The sequence below is a fragment of the Garra rufa genome, chromosome 23, assembly GCF_049309525.1.
Source record: "Garra rufa chromosome 23, GarRuf1.0, whole genome shotgun sequence".
In the NCBI taxonomy this organism is placed as follows: Eukaryota; Metazoa; Chordata; class Actinopteri; order Cypriniformes; family Cyprinidae; genus Garra; species Garra rufa.
The window spans coordinates 28,718,705-28,736,008 of NC_133383.1; the positions used below are offsets into that span (position 1 = coordinate 28,718,705).

Consider the following 17,304-nt stretch of genomic DNA (forward strand, 5'->3'; position numbering starts at 1 on the left):
GACATAAACTTGAAAAATGGTGTGTATTGACGTCTTTCTGCACTAAAAAATATTGTGATGTTCATTTTATGTTCATTTCATGCTTTAAGTGAATATGAAAAGATGATCGTTTCATATGTGCAACTGTCACAACACTTTAAAGAGACACAAAACAATGTTTATTGTTTACATTTCTGAAAAAATTACACAATTTTAAAACCGAGACGTTGTTTCACACCATAAGTAACCTCTTTGAGAACACACGTTTTTATAGAACATCACACGTCAAGGTCATGTGTTTTGATACAACAAAACACTGATTTCTGTTCATGTTAGTTCATGTTAAGAGTGCAAGTTTTTAATCACATCAAGGATGCATGTTTTGGTCAGTGTGCACTCAGATGCCCGCTTGCCATAACAACACATGCATCCCAAAACACACATCTCAACCACCCCCACCACATCCCTGCTTGTAGGCTTGTTCTTATATAGCCTGGATGTTGTGTCTTTGGCTTCCAAGGTCTAATCCAATCTTAACCAGGTCTATTTTTCCTCCTTTTCTCTATAGGCTCGACCACTGTAGTGTTACAGAGCAAGGTTGTGCTGCTCTGTTTTCAGCTCTGTGGTCAAACACACACCTTCGAGAACTCAATCTAAGCAGAAATAAACTAGGAGCTTCAGGAGTGAAACAGCTCTCTAAACTACTGAAGGATTCACACTGCAAACTGGAGAAAATAGAGTAAGTATTACATTTATTTTGCAACACTTTACAAGAAGGTTTTATCTCATATGTTAAGTCAACCAAAAATGCAAATTCCGCCATCAGTACCCGCATGTCATTCCAAATCCATAAACATTTAATGAAACCTGAGAGGTTTATGTTCCTTCATTAAAAATGTCCATACAGCCAAAACTTTGAAAATTCAAAAAGAACATTTCCAAAATGGCATGTCTTGTATGAAGTTTAGGAAGAACTAAGGTGCCCAAAGTTCATTGACAGACATTGGGAGTGAAGGCTAGACCATCTTATTCAATCACATGGAAGAGCAATACAAAGTAATACACACAAACATGTAAAAGCCCACAAAAAAACTTGACAAATCCTCTTTAGACATTAATATGTTTTTTAAGATTGTAACGTTGCTGGAAGAGACAAGGCGAAAGAGGATCTAGATGCAGTAGTTTATTGGGAATCCATGACAAAACAAAATCCAGAGGGTACAGGAACTCAGACCATGGCAAGAGACAACCATTACACATTTAACAGCCGACAAACTAAAGAGGAAACACAAAGACTATTTATACACAGAGCAGGGGGAAGGTCTAATTAGAAACCGTGGAAACTAACGAGGAAGTGGGTGTGGTCAAATGAGTGTCCATGGTGATAAACAAGGGAGCAGAGTGGCAGGGAGGCAGTCAACAATGAGAGACAAAAACTACAAAATTAAAGTCCTTAGACACAGACACAGAAACACAGACCAGAATCGTGACATAGCCCCCCCTCAAAGGAGCGGCTTCCAGATGCTCCAAACAAAAACTCAAGTCCAAGAGGGAGGGACAACTGGAGCAGACTGAGCAGGAGCCCACCAGGGCGGAGCAGACGGAGCGGGAGCCCACCAGGGCGGCGCAGACGGAGCGGGAGCCCACCAGGGCGGAGCAGACGGAGCGGGAGCCCACCAGGGCGGAGCAGACGGAGCGGGAGCCCACCAGGGCCGCGCAGACGGAGCGGGAGCCCACCAGGGCGGCGAAGAAGGAGCAGGAACCCACCAGGGTGGAGCAGGAGGCGTAGAAACCCTCCAGGGCGGAGCAGACGGAACAGGAGCCCACCAGGGCGGAGCAGGAGGCGCAGGAGCCCTCCAGGGCGGAACGGGAGACGCAGGAGCCCTCCAAGGCGGAACAGGAGGCGCAGTAGCCCTCCAGGGCGGGACAGGCAACCGCGTCATGGACTGGGACCTGGGGAGAGCAGAGACAGAGGAGGCAGACAGAGCAAGGAGAGAAGCAGAGAGTTCCTGGGAGCACGCTGCCTCCATAGCCGTGACAGGGCAGACAGGGAGCCTAGGCGGAGCAGGCAGGGCAGGGAGCCTTGGCGGAACAGGCAGAGCAGGGAACCTTGGCGGAGCAGAGAGTCTTGGCGGTGCTGGCAGAGCAGGGAGCCTTGGCGGTGCTGGCAGAGCAGGGAGCCCTGGTGGAGCAGGCAGAGCAGAGAGTCTTGGCGGTGCTGGCAGTACAGGGAGTTCCGCTATGAACGCCGCCTCGACGAGAGGCATTGGCGCAGCGGATTCTTTGGCTGGCGAGGCTTCAAGAGGGCAGTGTGCAGCCCACACACTCAGAATGGCGATGGCCATCGTGGGCAGTACGGTGGTTAATGGAAGGCCCATCGGGTTTGTGGACGTGTGGCTTGGGAGCGTTGACTCTGCGTGGCTTGGAAGCATTGGCTCTGCGTGGCTTGGGAGCGAGACATGACTAGGCAGTGAAGGAGCAGCTGTGACTTGAGTTGGTGTGGCTGGGGAAGCTATGACTTGACTTGGCGTGGCTGGTACGGTTGTGGCTTGACTTAGGTTAGTTGGAGCAGCTGCGACTTGATGTGATCCCAGAGGTATTGCTGTGTCTTGATGTGACTCAGGGCATGCTGTTATGTCTTGGCTTGACTCAGGGAGTGCTGTTATGTCTTGGCTTGACTCAGGGAGTGCTGTTATGTCTTGGCTTGACTCAGAAGGAACAGCTGCGACTAAACTTAGCTTTGAAAATACACATGCGACTTGACTTGGTACAGGGGTTGCGGCTACTACCTGACTTGACTTTGCAGGAAGAGCATCCGAGGTGTGATTTGACTTGGCAGGAACAGCAGCTGTGACTCGATTTGACTTAGCAGGAACAGTAGCTGTGACGTGACTTGACAGTGCAGGAACAGCAGCTGGTGCAGACTCAGGAAAAGTAGACATGACGTTCACAGGCTGTGGTTTGATTGACGTGACGTGAGCGGGCTCAGGCTTGTCTGATGTAGCATTAGCAGTCGCTGGCTTGGCTGACGTGGTGTTAGCAGATGCGGGCTTGGCTGACGTAGCATTAGCAGTCGCTGGCTTGGCTGACGTGGCTTTAGCAGATGCTGGCTTGGCTGGTGCTGATAGTAAGAGACCGACTGTTCGTGCTGACAGCAGTGGTGTGTCCTCCAAGCTTGATATTAGCCTCTGATAAGCCACGAAAATGTGGGGGTGTGATGCTGCAGCCACCATTTCATTAATTTTGGGCATGGCGGTCATCTTGGGTGCAGGCTTGGGCATGGCGGCCATCTTGGGTGCAAGCTCTGGCGTGGCGGCGGCCATCTTTGCAACAGGCTCTGGCGTGGTGGCCATCCTTGCAGCAGGCTCTGGCGTGGCGGCCATCTTAGCAGCACGCTCTGGCGTGGCGGCCATCTTAGCAGCAGGCTCTGGCGTGGCGGCCATCTTAACAGCAGGCTCTGGCGTGGCGGCCATCTTCGCAGCAGGCTCTGGCGTGGCGGCCATCCTCGCAGCAGGCTCTGGCGTGGCGGCCATCCTCGCAGCAGGCTCTGGCGTGGCGGCCATCTTGACAGCAGGCTCTGGCGTGGCGGCCATCTTGACCGGGAACTCAGGAACGGAAGCCATCTTGTGAACGTGCCTTGGGACGGCCATCTTGTGAGCAGACTCAGGAAGAACAGCCATCTTGGTCGGGGACGCAGGAACGGATGCCATCTTGCGTGCAGACACTGGAAAGGCGGCCATCTTGTGAATTGACTCAGGAAAGGCAGCCATCTTGTGAACAGGCCTTGAGATGGCGGCCATCTTGTGAACGGGCTTTGGGATGGTAGCCATCTTGTGAAGGGGCTCTGGGCTAGCAGACATCTTGTGAGGAGACTCGGGAAGGACGACCATCTTGTGAACAGGCTCTGGAGGGGCTGCCATACCCACAGTAAACCGAGATTTGCAATGTGACATGACGAAGTTGATGAATTGTGTGAGAGTCCAACTGGGGTCTTCTTCAGGTAAGTTGAAACTGATTTCTGGGTCGAGTCCACTCCAGACACACTCCTTCAGCATGGTATCATCACACGGTGCCAGATGGCTATATCTGACAAACTCCCTCACATAATATTCGATGGGTCAGCCGTCTTGAAATATGCTGCAGAGCACACTTACGGGGTTGATCAAACTTCCTGCTAGATCCATTTTTGGTCGGTTGTTCTGTAACGTTGCTGGAAGAGACAAGGCGAAAGAGGATCTAGATGCAGTAGTTTATTGGGAATCCATGACAAAACAATAAAATCCAGAGGGTACAGGAACTCAGACCATGGCAAGAGACAACCATTACACATTTAACAACCGACAAACTAAAGAGGAAACACAAAGACTATTTATACACAGAGCAGGGGGAAGGTCTAATAAGAAACCGTGGAAACTAACGAGGAAGTGGGTGTGGTCAAATGAGTGTCCATGGTGATAAACAAGGGAGCAGAGTGGCAGGGAGACAGTCAACAATGAGAGACAAAAACTACAAAATTAAAGTCCTTAGACACAGACACAGAAACACAGACCAGAATCGCGACGAAGATACTGAAAAAACACACAAATGTCAAAGCTTCTCCAGGGCCCCAAAACCTCCTCAAACCCCAGAGGGTTAAATGCTACTGGCTATAATCATGTTTAAGGTGAGATAGGTTAATAGAGGTGCTGAGCATAAGGTGCTTTTCCACCATCTGACCAAACTGTTCTCATTATTAACACTGACACAGGCTATTAATTTAATTATCGAGTGGCAACATCACTACATGCATTCTACTAGCACGGTTGGCTAAGAATTCTGGTCCGAGAATGGTTTGTTATCATGCTGTGCCAAACCAAATGAAAATATAATTGTAACCATTCCTTACTGTTCTTAGAACTATGGATAAGTGGCTATAGATAAGAAAACATACTCATACTCAGTTCATAATCAAATGAATGATACAAATATACCTGTTGATATCTAAGTGTAAGAAGCTTTCTTTGTACAGGCTTTCTGAGTGCAGTGTTAAAAATGAAGGCTGTGCTGATTTGACTTTAGCTCTGAGATCAAATATCTCACTCCTGAAAGAGCTGATACTGAATGGGAATGAGCTAGGAGACTCAGGAGTGAAGGTGCTCTGTGATGGACTGAAGGATTCACACTGTAAATTGGAAAAAATACAGTGAGTATACATAAAATATATTACATATTCTTTCAAGTTTTCATTGTTTATTTTACCTGTGTGTGTTTGTCGTTCTGTGATTTTATTCACAATTTATTTCACAACACATACCGGGTCCTTAGTGACCCTGGACATCATTCAGTACCCTCCCCCTCATTTATATTTTTAAGTTAGACATCATCCTTCTTAGTATTCCTCAATCTATTGTCTATTGATTATAAACAATATAACAAGAAAAAAATTAACTATGAAAAAAGTGTTAATTTCTAGAGATACATTTCAGTTTGACTATTTGTAGTCTCGATGCTATCAGTCATCAACTGTGAAGCGATATGTCAACCACTGTGGTGTAGAGCAGCTGCTGCGCAATACACGGGAGAATGATCAAGCAGACAGAGAGCCAGTGTACTACCATAACATTCTCAAGTTTATTAAGGATGATGGATCATATTTATACCAAATATGTTTTTTCTTTTTTTTTGCTTTGATTTGCCCTCATTCAATTAGTGTGTACACTCGTTCACTCGGTATTTGAATTTTAAATAGGTGGTATGTGCACAAAGTCTTTTTGCAGGTGTTGAAATGTAATAATACTAATAAACGGTAAGGCTGAATGACTTATTGGTCAGTGGATGTTGATTTTGGGCAGACTAAACATGGCTAATTTGGTTGTGTTATGGACTGATATACAATAAATGGCACTGATTGCCATTTCCCAGATAATTTACTGTTTGTCTGCCTGACTGAGTCTCTTTTGAAACCCAGTATTTTTAATTAGCCTCTGTTGGTTGACTCTGCAGTATTTTAATATCAATGTCAGGCAAACTGGCGTAAAATGTGTGTCATCACAGCAACATCTGCATGTCTTTGTACATCATTATTAGCAGCTTCCTTTACAGCTGCATTACCTTATTATCTGAATCTCATATTGCATGCCTTATCAAATCAGAATGGGTGTGGGAATGGGAATGTTTTTGCTAAATTATGCACTACACCATATGCATATTTTGAATCAGTTTAAAATGTCACAGTTTTACCTTTTGAAAGTTCCAAAGCTCTCCACCTGTGCCACTAGTTCTACCACCTGTAAATTAGGTGAATTAGATAAAAGAATGGCCAGAATATTCCTTATGACATAAATTATCCACCAGTAATTTCCTTCTGACTGGATCTTCCCCATTTTGGTGGGTGACTATCACACAATATTTTCCAGGCACCTTAAATTAGACACTCAAGGATAACAGCACTAAGGCTTAGGTAGTAGTCGTCCAAATACCACAATCTACCCTACCACAGAAAACATTTAAATGACTTGCCTGTGATTTAGGATGATTTTCGGTTCTCTTGTTTTTGAGACATGTTAATGTCAGGAGCATCTCATATATATATATATATATATTAGGGTTGGAGCCGAACCCGAATACGGTATTCGGAAAGGCACAAATAGCGTGTTTTTTACTAATACTTATTTCGAAACAAATACTTAAAAATATATTTGTATTCGGGAACAAGAAAAACTTGTAGCTGTTGGGCTGTTCACATGTAGCGTCTTTTGCACGGTCAAGTTCGTTATTTCAAATGTAGATGCACGTTTTTTCCAAGCGCGTCCGCGCCGCATCGTGATAAAAACATCTCAACTTTTCAAAATTCCGCGAGTGCACTGCGGGTCATGTGACAAGAACCAACTAATCAGCTTCTTCCTTTCACGAAAAACATTAAAAGCTTAACCAAGATGGAGGAACAGCCGATCATAGCTGTTACAGGAATAACAGTTTTTAGTAGCAGAGCTACTGCAAGCAATTTTTAGTTTTGGAAGTACATTTATTCTTTGCTGAAACTTCCGCGTGTTCATGGAGAGAGCAGGTCATGGTTGCTTAGCAATGGCAGACGCCACTGGAGCGCAAGCTACAGAGCGTTTTGGAAAGAAGGAGAAATCGGCGCGCCTAGCGTTTCTCACGCGTTTTTAGGTGCGACATGTTAACGGCCCCTTACATGGTATGTTATGGTAAGTTACTCTGTCTTTTGCAGACAGCAAGATGTAGGCTATAGGCTAGTTAACCTTAGCATAGCTTCCCGTCACTCATTATTTTTACACCCATTTTGAATTTTACATACAAATACAAATACTTTTCCCCCCTCAACAAATACAAATACAGATACAAATACTGGCTGCTTTGCACAACCCTAATATATATATATATATAGACTCACGCATTTGTACTAATGTAAAAAGGACATTTTATATCTAAGAAACTAATAATAATTGTTTATCACGTTAATCCATTCGAGAAAACAGTATTACTAATACATGATCAAAACATATACTGTAAACATCATTCTGTCACGATCCAGGCGGGGTTGAGGAGTGGAGAATGATGAGGAGAACCGGAGTAAATGAAAACGTAAGTAGTTTATTAAATAAAACACTGTAACTAATACAAACAAACAAAAACCGGGAGTATAAGAAGAGCACATGAAAACAAGCAAACAGAGGTAACAGAATCATTGACGGACAAATGGGGAGTGCACACACAGACTCTTAAATATACTGAAACGGGGGCGTGGTCACAAACAAGATAACAAGGGGGAAATACAAATATGGGCATGACTGAACTGACTAAACAATACCAAAAGGACTAAACCATATAAGCTAGAAACATAGGGGAAAAGACACTAGGAAAACAGAACAGAGACAGAACAGGACAAAACACAGACATGTTCCTGACATTACCCCCCCCCCCTCCCCCGGAGGCGCGTCTCACGCCTAATAACATCCATAGGGGAGGGAGGGTGGGCGCCCTGGAGACCGCTAGGTAGGGATACAGGGGACACAGGATACATGGGTGGTCTCCAGGGCGGATCAGGGAGCTCAGGTGGCCATGGCGGGTTAGGAAGCTCAGGGGACCATGGCCAGATAAACAGTCCAGGAGACCATGGCGGATCTGGGGGTTCAGGGGACCATGGCCGGATAATCAGTCCAGGAGGCCATGGTGGGTCTGGGAGCTCAGGGGGCCATGGCCGGGTAAACAGTCCGGGAGGCCATGGCGGATCTGGGTGCTCAGGAAGCCATGGCCGAGTAAACAGTCCAGATGGCCATGGCGGATCTAGGGGCTCAGGAAGCCATGGCCGAGTAAACAGTCCAGGTGGCCATGGCCGAGTATACAGTCCAGGTGGCCATGGCGGATCTGAGTGCTCAGGAAGCCATGGCCGAGTAAACAGTCCAGGTGGCCATGGCGGATCTGGGGGCTCAGGAAACCATGGCCGGGTTAACAGTCCCGGTGGCCATGGCCGAGTATACAGTCCAGGTGGCCATGGCTGATCAGGGGAGTAGCCCCCCAAAAAATTTTCTTGGGGGAACCTAGGGTATAGTCCACCCAGGAGAGCATGGAAGGGCACGTAGGATAGAGCTCCGGCTCTGGAGGGCGCGCAGGAGAGAGCTCTGGCTCTGGAGGGCACGCAGGCTCTTGAGGAGCGGGCTCTGGACGGTGCTCTTGAGGAGCGGGTTCTGGACGGCGCTCTTGAGGAGCGGGCTCTGGACGGCGCTCTTGAGGAGCGGGCTCTGGAGGACTGGACGACCCCAGCGGAGACTCTGGAAGAGCAGGCTCTGGCGGCGCAGTCACTGGAGGGCGCTTGGGCGGCTCAGTCACTGGAGGGCGCTCTGGCGGCGCAGTCACTGGAGAGCGCTCTGGCGGCGCAGTCACTGGAGGGCGCTTGGGCGGCTCAGTCACTGGAGGGCACTCTGGCGGCGTATTCACTGGAGGGCGCTCTGGCGGCGCAGTCACTGGAGGGCGCTCTGGCAGCGCAGTCACTGAAGGGCGCTCGGGCGGCGCAGTCACTGGAGGGCTGGGCGGAACCAGCGGAGACTCTGGAAGGCTGGGCGGAACCAGCGGAGATTTTGACTTGGCAGTCGCCATCTTGGGTGCAGACTCAGGCTTGGTGGCCATCTTGGCCGGGAACTCAGGCTTGGCGGCCATCTTGGCCAGGAACTCAGGAACGGCGGTCATTTTGACCGGGAACTCAGGCTTGGCGGCCTTCTTGGGCGGGAACTGCGGCCATCTTGACCGGGAACTCAGGCTTGGCGGCCATCTTGACCGGGAACTCAGGCTTGGCGGCCATCTTGGCCGTGAACTCAGGAACGGCGGCCATCTTGGCCGGGAACTCTGGAACGGCGGCCATCTTGGCCGGGAACTCTGGAACGGCGGCCATCTTGACCGGGAACTCAGGAACGGCGGCCATCTTGGCCGAGGACTCCTGCGTGGCAGCCATTTTGCGTGCAGACTCCTGCGTGGCAGCCATCTTGTGAACTGGCGTGGCGGCCATTTTGCTTGCAGAATCTGGCGTGGCAGCCATCTTTTGAACTGGCGTGGCGGCCATTTTGCGAGCTGACGCTGCGGCCTGAGATACTGGGCTGAGGGTGGCGGCCGGCAGATTAGAGCGCAGGGATGAGGCCGGCCGCATCGGGCTGAGGACCATCGTGGGGGTTAGGAGGACTTGGGGACACGTGTGAGGCAAGGAGGGAGTGAGGTCGCTGGAGTGATATGCGGAGGGTAGAGGCTGTTGGTGAGATGGGGTGATTGCATGTTTCCAGATGGCAGGAGGATTACTATCCTCCACCATGACTTGGAACGGGGAATCACATAAATAAAGAACAAAATTCACAAAATCTGCTACGGGACGGTAGCAATCATTTGGAGTAATTAACTGAAACAAAGAATCATCTTTTAGCCCCATCTGGAAACATGCATTCACCATCTTGTCACTCCATCCCACCAGATGGTAAACACTCAAAAATTCCTCCACATACTCCTCCAGCGAACGCTCACCTTGTTGCAGGTTCCAGAGCTGGTCCTCAGCCCGGTTCATCTTCTTGTTAGGTCCGTCAATCTGTCACGATCCAGGCGGGGTTGAGGAGTGGAGAATGATGAGGAGAACCGGAGTAAATGAAAACGTAAGTAGTTTATTAAATAAAACACTGTAACTAATACAAACAAACAAAAACCGGGAGTATAAGAAGAGCACATGAAAACAAGCAAACAGAGGTAACAGAATCATTGACGGACAAATGGGGAGTGCACACACAGACTCTTAAATATACTGAAACGGGGGCGTGGTCACAAACAAGATAACAAGATAACAAGGGGGAAATACAAATATGGGCATGACTGAACTAACTAAACAATACCAAAAGGGGGAGACAAGGACTAAACCATATAAGCTAGAAACATAGGGGAAAAGACACTAGGAAAACAGAACAGAGACAGAACAGGACAAAACACAGACATGTTCCTGACACATTCTTGTTCTCTATTTCATAGACTATTAAAAACATCCTGGCGTCCGGAGACATTTAGATGCAATGAAATGAAACGTACTTCATAATGTTTCACTTGCTGTAGTTAAGAATTATAGTTTGCGAAAAGTCTTAACTGGTAAAATGTGTTCACGTTCTGTCATAGTAACAACTAGGCTAATAAATGAAAGACTTACTCAAGTAAATATCTCCACTGCTGGATCACGCCGTGTCTCACATTATGTTCATTTTCTGAAGTAAGTTACTCCTGACAGCGCAACTTCTTCAAGAAAGGACATATAGCCCAGACGAGCTTGGAAGAAAAGTCTTACTCCTTTGTTTACCGTGATGTGGGCATCTACATTCCATACTCATGTGGACGATTATAATATGAAAATGAAAATAGCTTGTGGGCGTGATCTAATTAAATATAATGAAGCAGACAGGAGAGACTGGACATTGTGTTGGTTTCATAAGGATTACTTTATGAGAGAATATTTGTTGTCGGTAAGAGTTACTTCATCGAAAAGTATAAATATTAGGCTTTCCATAGGTATGTCAATAATGTGTGTGTGTGTGTCACATAATCGCTGAGTATTTGTTCATTTAAAAGACGCATTTCAAAAAGATATGTGTGGAGACTGAGACTGCTGAATGCGAACACTGTTTATTTTTTTTGTTTTGCAAAAGCATAATGTTTTGCTGATATTGTGAGTGCACACAAATAAGAGTAGACCCTTTACAGATTTAAATGATGTATTACTCTTATATGATCGATCAGAAATTACTGAGCATTTTAGGTTATTTTTGCTTCTCTCTTTAAAACATGCAACTTGCGATGTCTGCGTCCCCTTCGACCCCAGGAGGTTAAGCCATATTTGATTGATATTGATATTGTTTGAAAATCTTGCAGTAAATACTGCTCAGGATTAAACAAAGTCAGTAACAGTGTCACGCAAGTGCAACATGCAGTGTAGGTTCCCTATCAGTCAGTCTCTCCGAGTCACATCGGAGACCAACGAATTGGGATCTCACTTAGAGAGACCAATCTACTTTGTGTGTAAACTAAACAAGCCAATGCACATTGGTATGTGATGATTGCATCCAGCTGCCCCTGATCACAGCTTGAGTATAAATAGGCAGCAGGTGCAGCTCATACTCAGCTTTTCGCTTCAGAGCCGACCTTCATCTTCAAGGATTGAACGAGTCAAGAGGCAACTGTTTTGTTTTTGTTTTTTGTGTTAGCGGCACAGCGTTTCAGCGGCAATGGTCTCCGTGTCGAGTGGGAAGCACACATTAGGCTGCACTACCTCCTTTTGTGGGCTGTGGCCATCTCCCCTGTGCGCCTCAGCACTAAAAGAGCAAATTCTAAAAGAGTTTCATCTTTCTAAAGACGAAGCATTTAAAATGTCTTTCCACCCGTGCGTTTCTGGATGCAGTCGTTATCTGGTGCCGGGTGATGTTCATGATCGCTACCTCACGTGTCTGGGCACTGTGCACGCTGAGGCGGCTTTCGTGGATGAGTCATTGCAGGAAGATGACCATCTCGGAGTTGCGGACCAGACTTTCTTTCCTGCAAAGGGGCGGAGTGCCAGTTTCCCTGCCCAGATCTACCGTTCCCCCTGCAAATGCCAGGGGGACTCTACCTCTGACAGGGAGCTGATTGGTCTTATAGTGATGGTGAGGAATCCCCCTCAGGGAAATCCCTCAGGGGCTCCTCCTTCCACTGGCATTTCGCAGCCAGTGGAGCTGCCAGAGGAAAGGGCTGGACCTCCTCGAGGGGTAGCTCCCTCCGGCGATCAGATGTCGATCGCGGCCTCAGAGGGTGAGCCAGACCTCTCCACCCGGTGGCCGAATATAGACCCAGAGATGGTGGCTATGCTTGCCCGGGCCGCTGAGAGGGTAGGGCTTGATTGAAAACCTCCATCACGTCCCGAACCCTCTCGGTTGGATGATTGGTATCTCAGGATGGCTCCCACTGGTATTCAGCACCCCACCCCAGTACCTTTCTTCCTGGAGGTGCATGATGTGCTCACTGGGACGTGGAAGGCACCTTTTACTGCCAGAAACCGTTCCAGTGGGAGATCCTCCCTCACCCCCCTTGATGGCGGGGCAGTGCAGGGGTACTCGGTTGTACCTCTGGTGGAGCGTGTGGTCTCGATGCAGTTGTGTCTCGGCGCTGCTTCCACCTGGAGGGGCCACTCGATGAATCCTTCAGAACCGGTAGAGGGCTGGGTTCTATATGAGAAACCTAAGTGGATCCCATATGTGTAAACTCCACGGTATAGTCTCAGAGGCCGTGTTTTCCCGGCAGACCGGCTGCCATTTTTCTTTAATTATTTTCATTTTTTGTTAGTATTGTTATTAATATTTTCATTGTTATTACTTTTTGTGGATTGTAACTATTACTATAGTTTTTAATATTGTTTTTTTTTTTCTTTTCCTTTTTTTTTTTTTTTACAACAAGCCTCCCTTGGACAGGTGTTGTAAATTAGTATGTGTGCTAAAACACTTAAGCAAATGCATTTGGTTTATCCAATATAATTGTGCTGTCTATGGCAAATAAAATAATAATAATAATAATAATAATAATAATAATAATAATTACAAGAGGGTTCAATCACCTCCAATCTTCCATATGTTCCTGAAAAAATTGTCATATGTGTATTTGCTTCCGAAACCTCCTACAGGAAGGGCGGGGCTTCGCACATTCCCAGCACTATTCTTATTGAAAGCCCTGGCCTAGGCCATTAAGGGGACGCAGAAGGCTCGCTAGGACACTGGAGGGGGGCACCAGCTGTGGCGTTTTCTTAGGGTTCCCAATTCGTCACTCGTCACGTGACTTAGACCGTCTGATAGGGAATGTCTCGGTTACGTATGTAACCCTCGTTCCCTGAAGGAGGTAATGGAGACATCATGTCCTGTTGCCACAGCTGCTGTACCACCACTGTACAGCCCGGCCCTTAGCTTGCCATTTTTGTTTTGTTGGCTTTGTCCAGGAGAAGCATGTTTATTTTCAAGAGGAGGACAAAGCATTGTTGCATGAATTGCATTATTGCAAAACTCATGCCATAGTTAGCATAATTACATTAGTATTTGCAGTGCATCAGGCACACTTATGGTAAGAGTTGCTCTGAGTGTTAGACCAGTGTTAACAGTCTGGGATTGGCTGACCCACTAGAGCAGATTTTCGGAAGGTGAGTTTAAAAAAAAAAAAAAAAAAACTAAAACAGGATCTTCAGACAGAAGGTGAAAAGAGGTGCTACAAACAAATATTTGAACCTGTAATATACATAATAGGGGCCCTTTAAAATACATATCACGTAGTTTATGTGCACTATGCTGGTTACACAATTAACAGTCCAGTGTTTCCCCTACCATTATCTTAGGGGGGCACCCCCCGCACCCCCCCCCCCCCCTGAACGTCAATTTCATTTTATTTTCGATAAGCACCAGATCACAATAGAAGTCATTTAAGGTTATCTTTCCTATAGAACAGGTCTATACATTGTTCTTTTATTAAACAAACTAAATTGCCTTATGTTATTTATCTTATTTACATGAAGGCATGTCATTTCTGTCTCTACATGGTCGCGCGTTTACAATGTCTTCTCCGCGAAAACACAGACGGGATCGCGCACTCCATTCATAAAAACGGAATTTACTCTATAGCACGGAATGCCACGGAATTCATCGATTTGTGGATTAATAAATCAAAAGTTGGTCTGTCACTTAATTCAAATCGCAATATGGACTAGTGTCTGTGAAAACTGAAACGCAATAAGACCGTTTTAATATGAATCCTGCATGTTCCGTTTGCCTCTGTATGTATGAATGGCGGAGACAAGATTAAATATTATTACAAGATTAACCACTTAATTGTAGAAAAAAATACTGCAAGTATTATTTAAATGTTTTAAACTGAATATAATTTTTCTTCCATGTATTGATTTTAATAGTAAACCTCTGTTTATTTGCCAAATATGAAAAGGGTTTATTTTTCATTTGATTAAAAATAAATAAATGTTTATGCTTTCATCTGATTATCAGAAAAATTAAAACACATAAGAATTTCTAAAAAAAAAAAAAAAAAAAAAATCTTTCCCCCAAAGCTGGAAACCTAGGGGAAACACTGCAGTCTTAATGAAATATCTTTTATTTTATATTTTCAGGCTGGCAAACTGCAGTATTACAGAGAAAGGTTGTGATGATCTGGCATCAGCTCTAAGGTCAAACACACACTTGAGAGAAATCAACCTGAGCTGGAATAAACTGGAAGTTTCAGGTGTGAATGCACTCACAGGTCTACTGAAGGATCCAAAGTGCAAACTGGAGAAACTAAAGTGAGTATTATTATTTTTTGGTTGGGAATATATTCTATGCTGCTCCTCTCCAGTTCACACTCCTTCTTTCACTTTGTTTGCACATCACCACTTAGTAGTCTAAATGATGTCATGAATATCCTGAATAGCTGGAGGAATGACATGAAATCATTCACACTTTATGTTATAGATATATTAGGCTTCCACTACTCACTTTTTTCTTTTCACTTAGTATTATTGTTTTAATTATTATTTATTTTTTATATAAATACAGTAATAAAAAAACTCATAATAATACAAGGCATTTTTGAAACTTTATTTTGAGACTTTTGAAACTATAAAGCAAACAGAATACATTCTGGCATTTCATTTCAGTTGAAGCCCAGCTTGCACCTGAATAAGGGTTGTGAACTTAAGAGTAACCACTCACAAAACAGAGAAATACAAAGTACTTTTCATGATGTCATCCCAGCACCTTCATCATTCACCTTCGGATGTTCAACTAGCAGCCATATTTGCAACACGTATTTGACAGAGGGAAATAAATGAGGTGTAGAGCAATGTATATGCATACATATCCATAAGTTCATAGTTTAACGTCATTGTAAAGCAATATTAAATATGTGTTCTGAGTTTGTCACACTACAGAAAAATATAAATATATGTGATGCGATCTGGGAAAACCTGTCGGACGTCGTGTTAAGATGTTTTCAGGAAAATTCAAAAATATGTTGAATGTTAGAATGTTACATTATTATTCTATAACATCTAGTATATCATCTCTGAAAATATCTTGGCAAAATTTACTTGTTTAGTGCAGAAAATTAGCGATTTGTTGCAGCAAGCAGAAACGTTAAGAACTTGCTGCGGAGGTGCTACATAGTCCACAGTCTTTGTAATGTGTTTTCAGCAATACATTGCTAACATTTATAATTTGTTCAGAAACAATTCTCTGAATTGCCTTTACACAGACTTTAAAAGACTAATACACTTTGCATGAGATCATGCTTCCCCAGAATGGTATATTCCAACTGTAGAAACTTTTATGTAATTGTCTCTGATTGAAAAATCTTGTTGACTTTATGCTTTACTCTATTTTCTATTTTAATAAAGTATTTGAATTTCTTTATAAAAAAATGCAAATAATAAGTTGAGCTATATTGATTATAAGAAGTCTGCAAAGTGTCATTTTCATTTTTTTTCTTGAGTAAGATCATTCTGCAGATTTCTGCAGTCATCTGTCCAGATTGTAACTATTTGCTCAAATGCTTATAATTCAGGGCACATTTGACCCATTTCACCTAACCTAGTATAATAAAAAATAAGGCAAAAGGGGTCATATGTATGAACCATAAAAGACTGTAAAGCAATAAAAACTGGTTGCAGAATGCTTATGTAGACAGGGAAATAAGCTTTGTGAATGCAGCTTCTGAACTGTGTTCAGTATCTATCTAGTGAATCTTTAATCCTAACAAAACATACAAACCTCTTCTCCTTACCTGCTCAAACAAGGACTTTTCAAACTACATTGTGTACATTGTGCTTTACTAAAGCCTGACTAACGGAAGCTATTCTTGATAACACGTTACATCTGCCAGGCTTCCAGCTGTTTAGAGTGGATTGCATCGCACAGTTAACTGGGAAAACAAGGATTATGTTTTTTCATACACTACACTTGACACTCAAATGTAACAACAGTAAAAGTGCTATCATAATTTCTACTCATTCTGACTGATTTAAAAAATCATATTTTCGAAAGCATTCTTCACAGCATTTTTCACAAGTACCTAAAACCTGTGCTGTATATATTTGATACAACCAAATATCTCATCTGCTCTCATACCTACTTACCTTCTATTTTCATTTTATCTGTTCAATTAATGTGTTGATGTGTAAGTGTGATGAATTCCTTTCTCTGCAGTCTGTCTAAATGCAGTATTGGAGACAAAGGCTGTGGTGATTTGGCTTCAGCTCTGCAATCAGATGCTTTACATCTGAGAGAACTGGATCTGAGTGAAAATATGCTAGGAAACTCAGGACTGCAGCTGCTCTCAGCTGGACTGAAGGTTCCACACTGTAAACTAGAGAAACTGCTGTGAGTTTTTATTATTATTATTATTATTATTCATAATGTTTGTAATTAAATTTAGAGAATTTCTTTTCTTCCCATTGTGTAAAACACTGGTTCTCAATTGTGGTCATAGATAACCCCCAACACTGCATGTTTTTGATGTCTTGGTGTCATAGGACTTTTACACCACTTCATACGTTTTCGCTGATCGGATAGCTATCCAATCATTAAAAGACCAGGTGAAAATACCCTCTGAAATGCTTTTGTTTTTAAATATGATCACTCAAACCACTTCATGAGGTGGTCTGGGACACATCCATAAGAAAGTGGACAAGTGTAAATGCATCTGGTTGTTAAAACCACATATGTAATTTTTACTCCTCACTAAATATTAAAATAATAAACGTGAGAGTGTTTTATAGGCTATATGGCATGTTATAGCCAGATATGACAGCGCTAA

At 44.4% G+C, this 17,304-nt stretch overlaps 1 protein-coding gene across 1 annotated transcript in view; it reads left to right on the forward strand.

Annotated features, from left to right (window-relative positions):
• LOC141298995 (NACHT, LRR and PYD domains-containing protein 3-like) overlaps window positions 1-17,304 on the forward strand; it is a 48,397-nt gene that overhangs the window by 16,642 nt on the left and 14,451 nt on the right. The window contains exons 5-8 of the mRNA XM_073829279.1: window positions 548-718; window positions 4,988-5,161; window positions 14,624-14,794; window positions 16,695-16,868. Coding sequence (XP_073685380.1) covers window positions 548-718; window positions 4,988-5,161; window positions 14,624-14,794; window positions 16,695-16,868 — 690 coding nt within the window. The remainder of the gene's footprint in view (window positions 1-547; window positions 719-4,987; window positions 5,162-14,623; window positions 14,795-16,694; window positions 16,869-17,304) is intronic.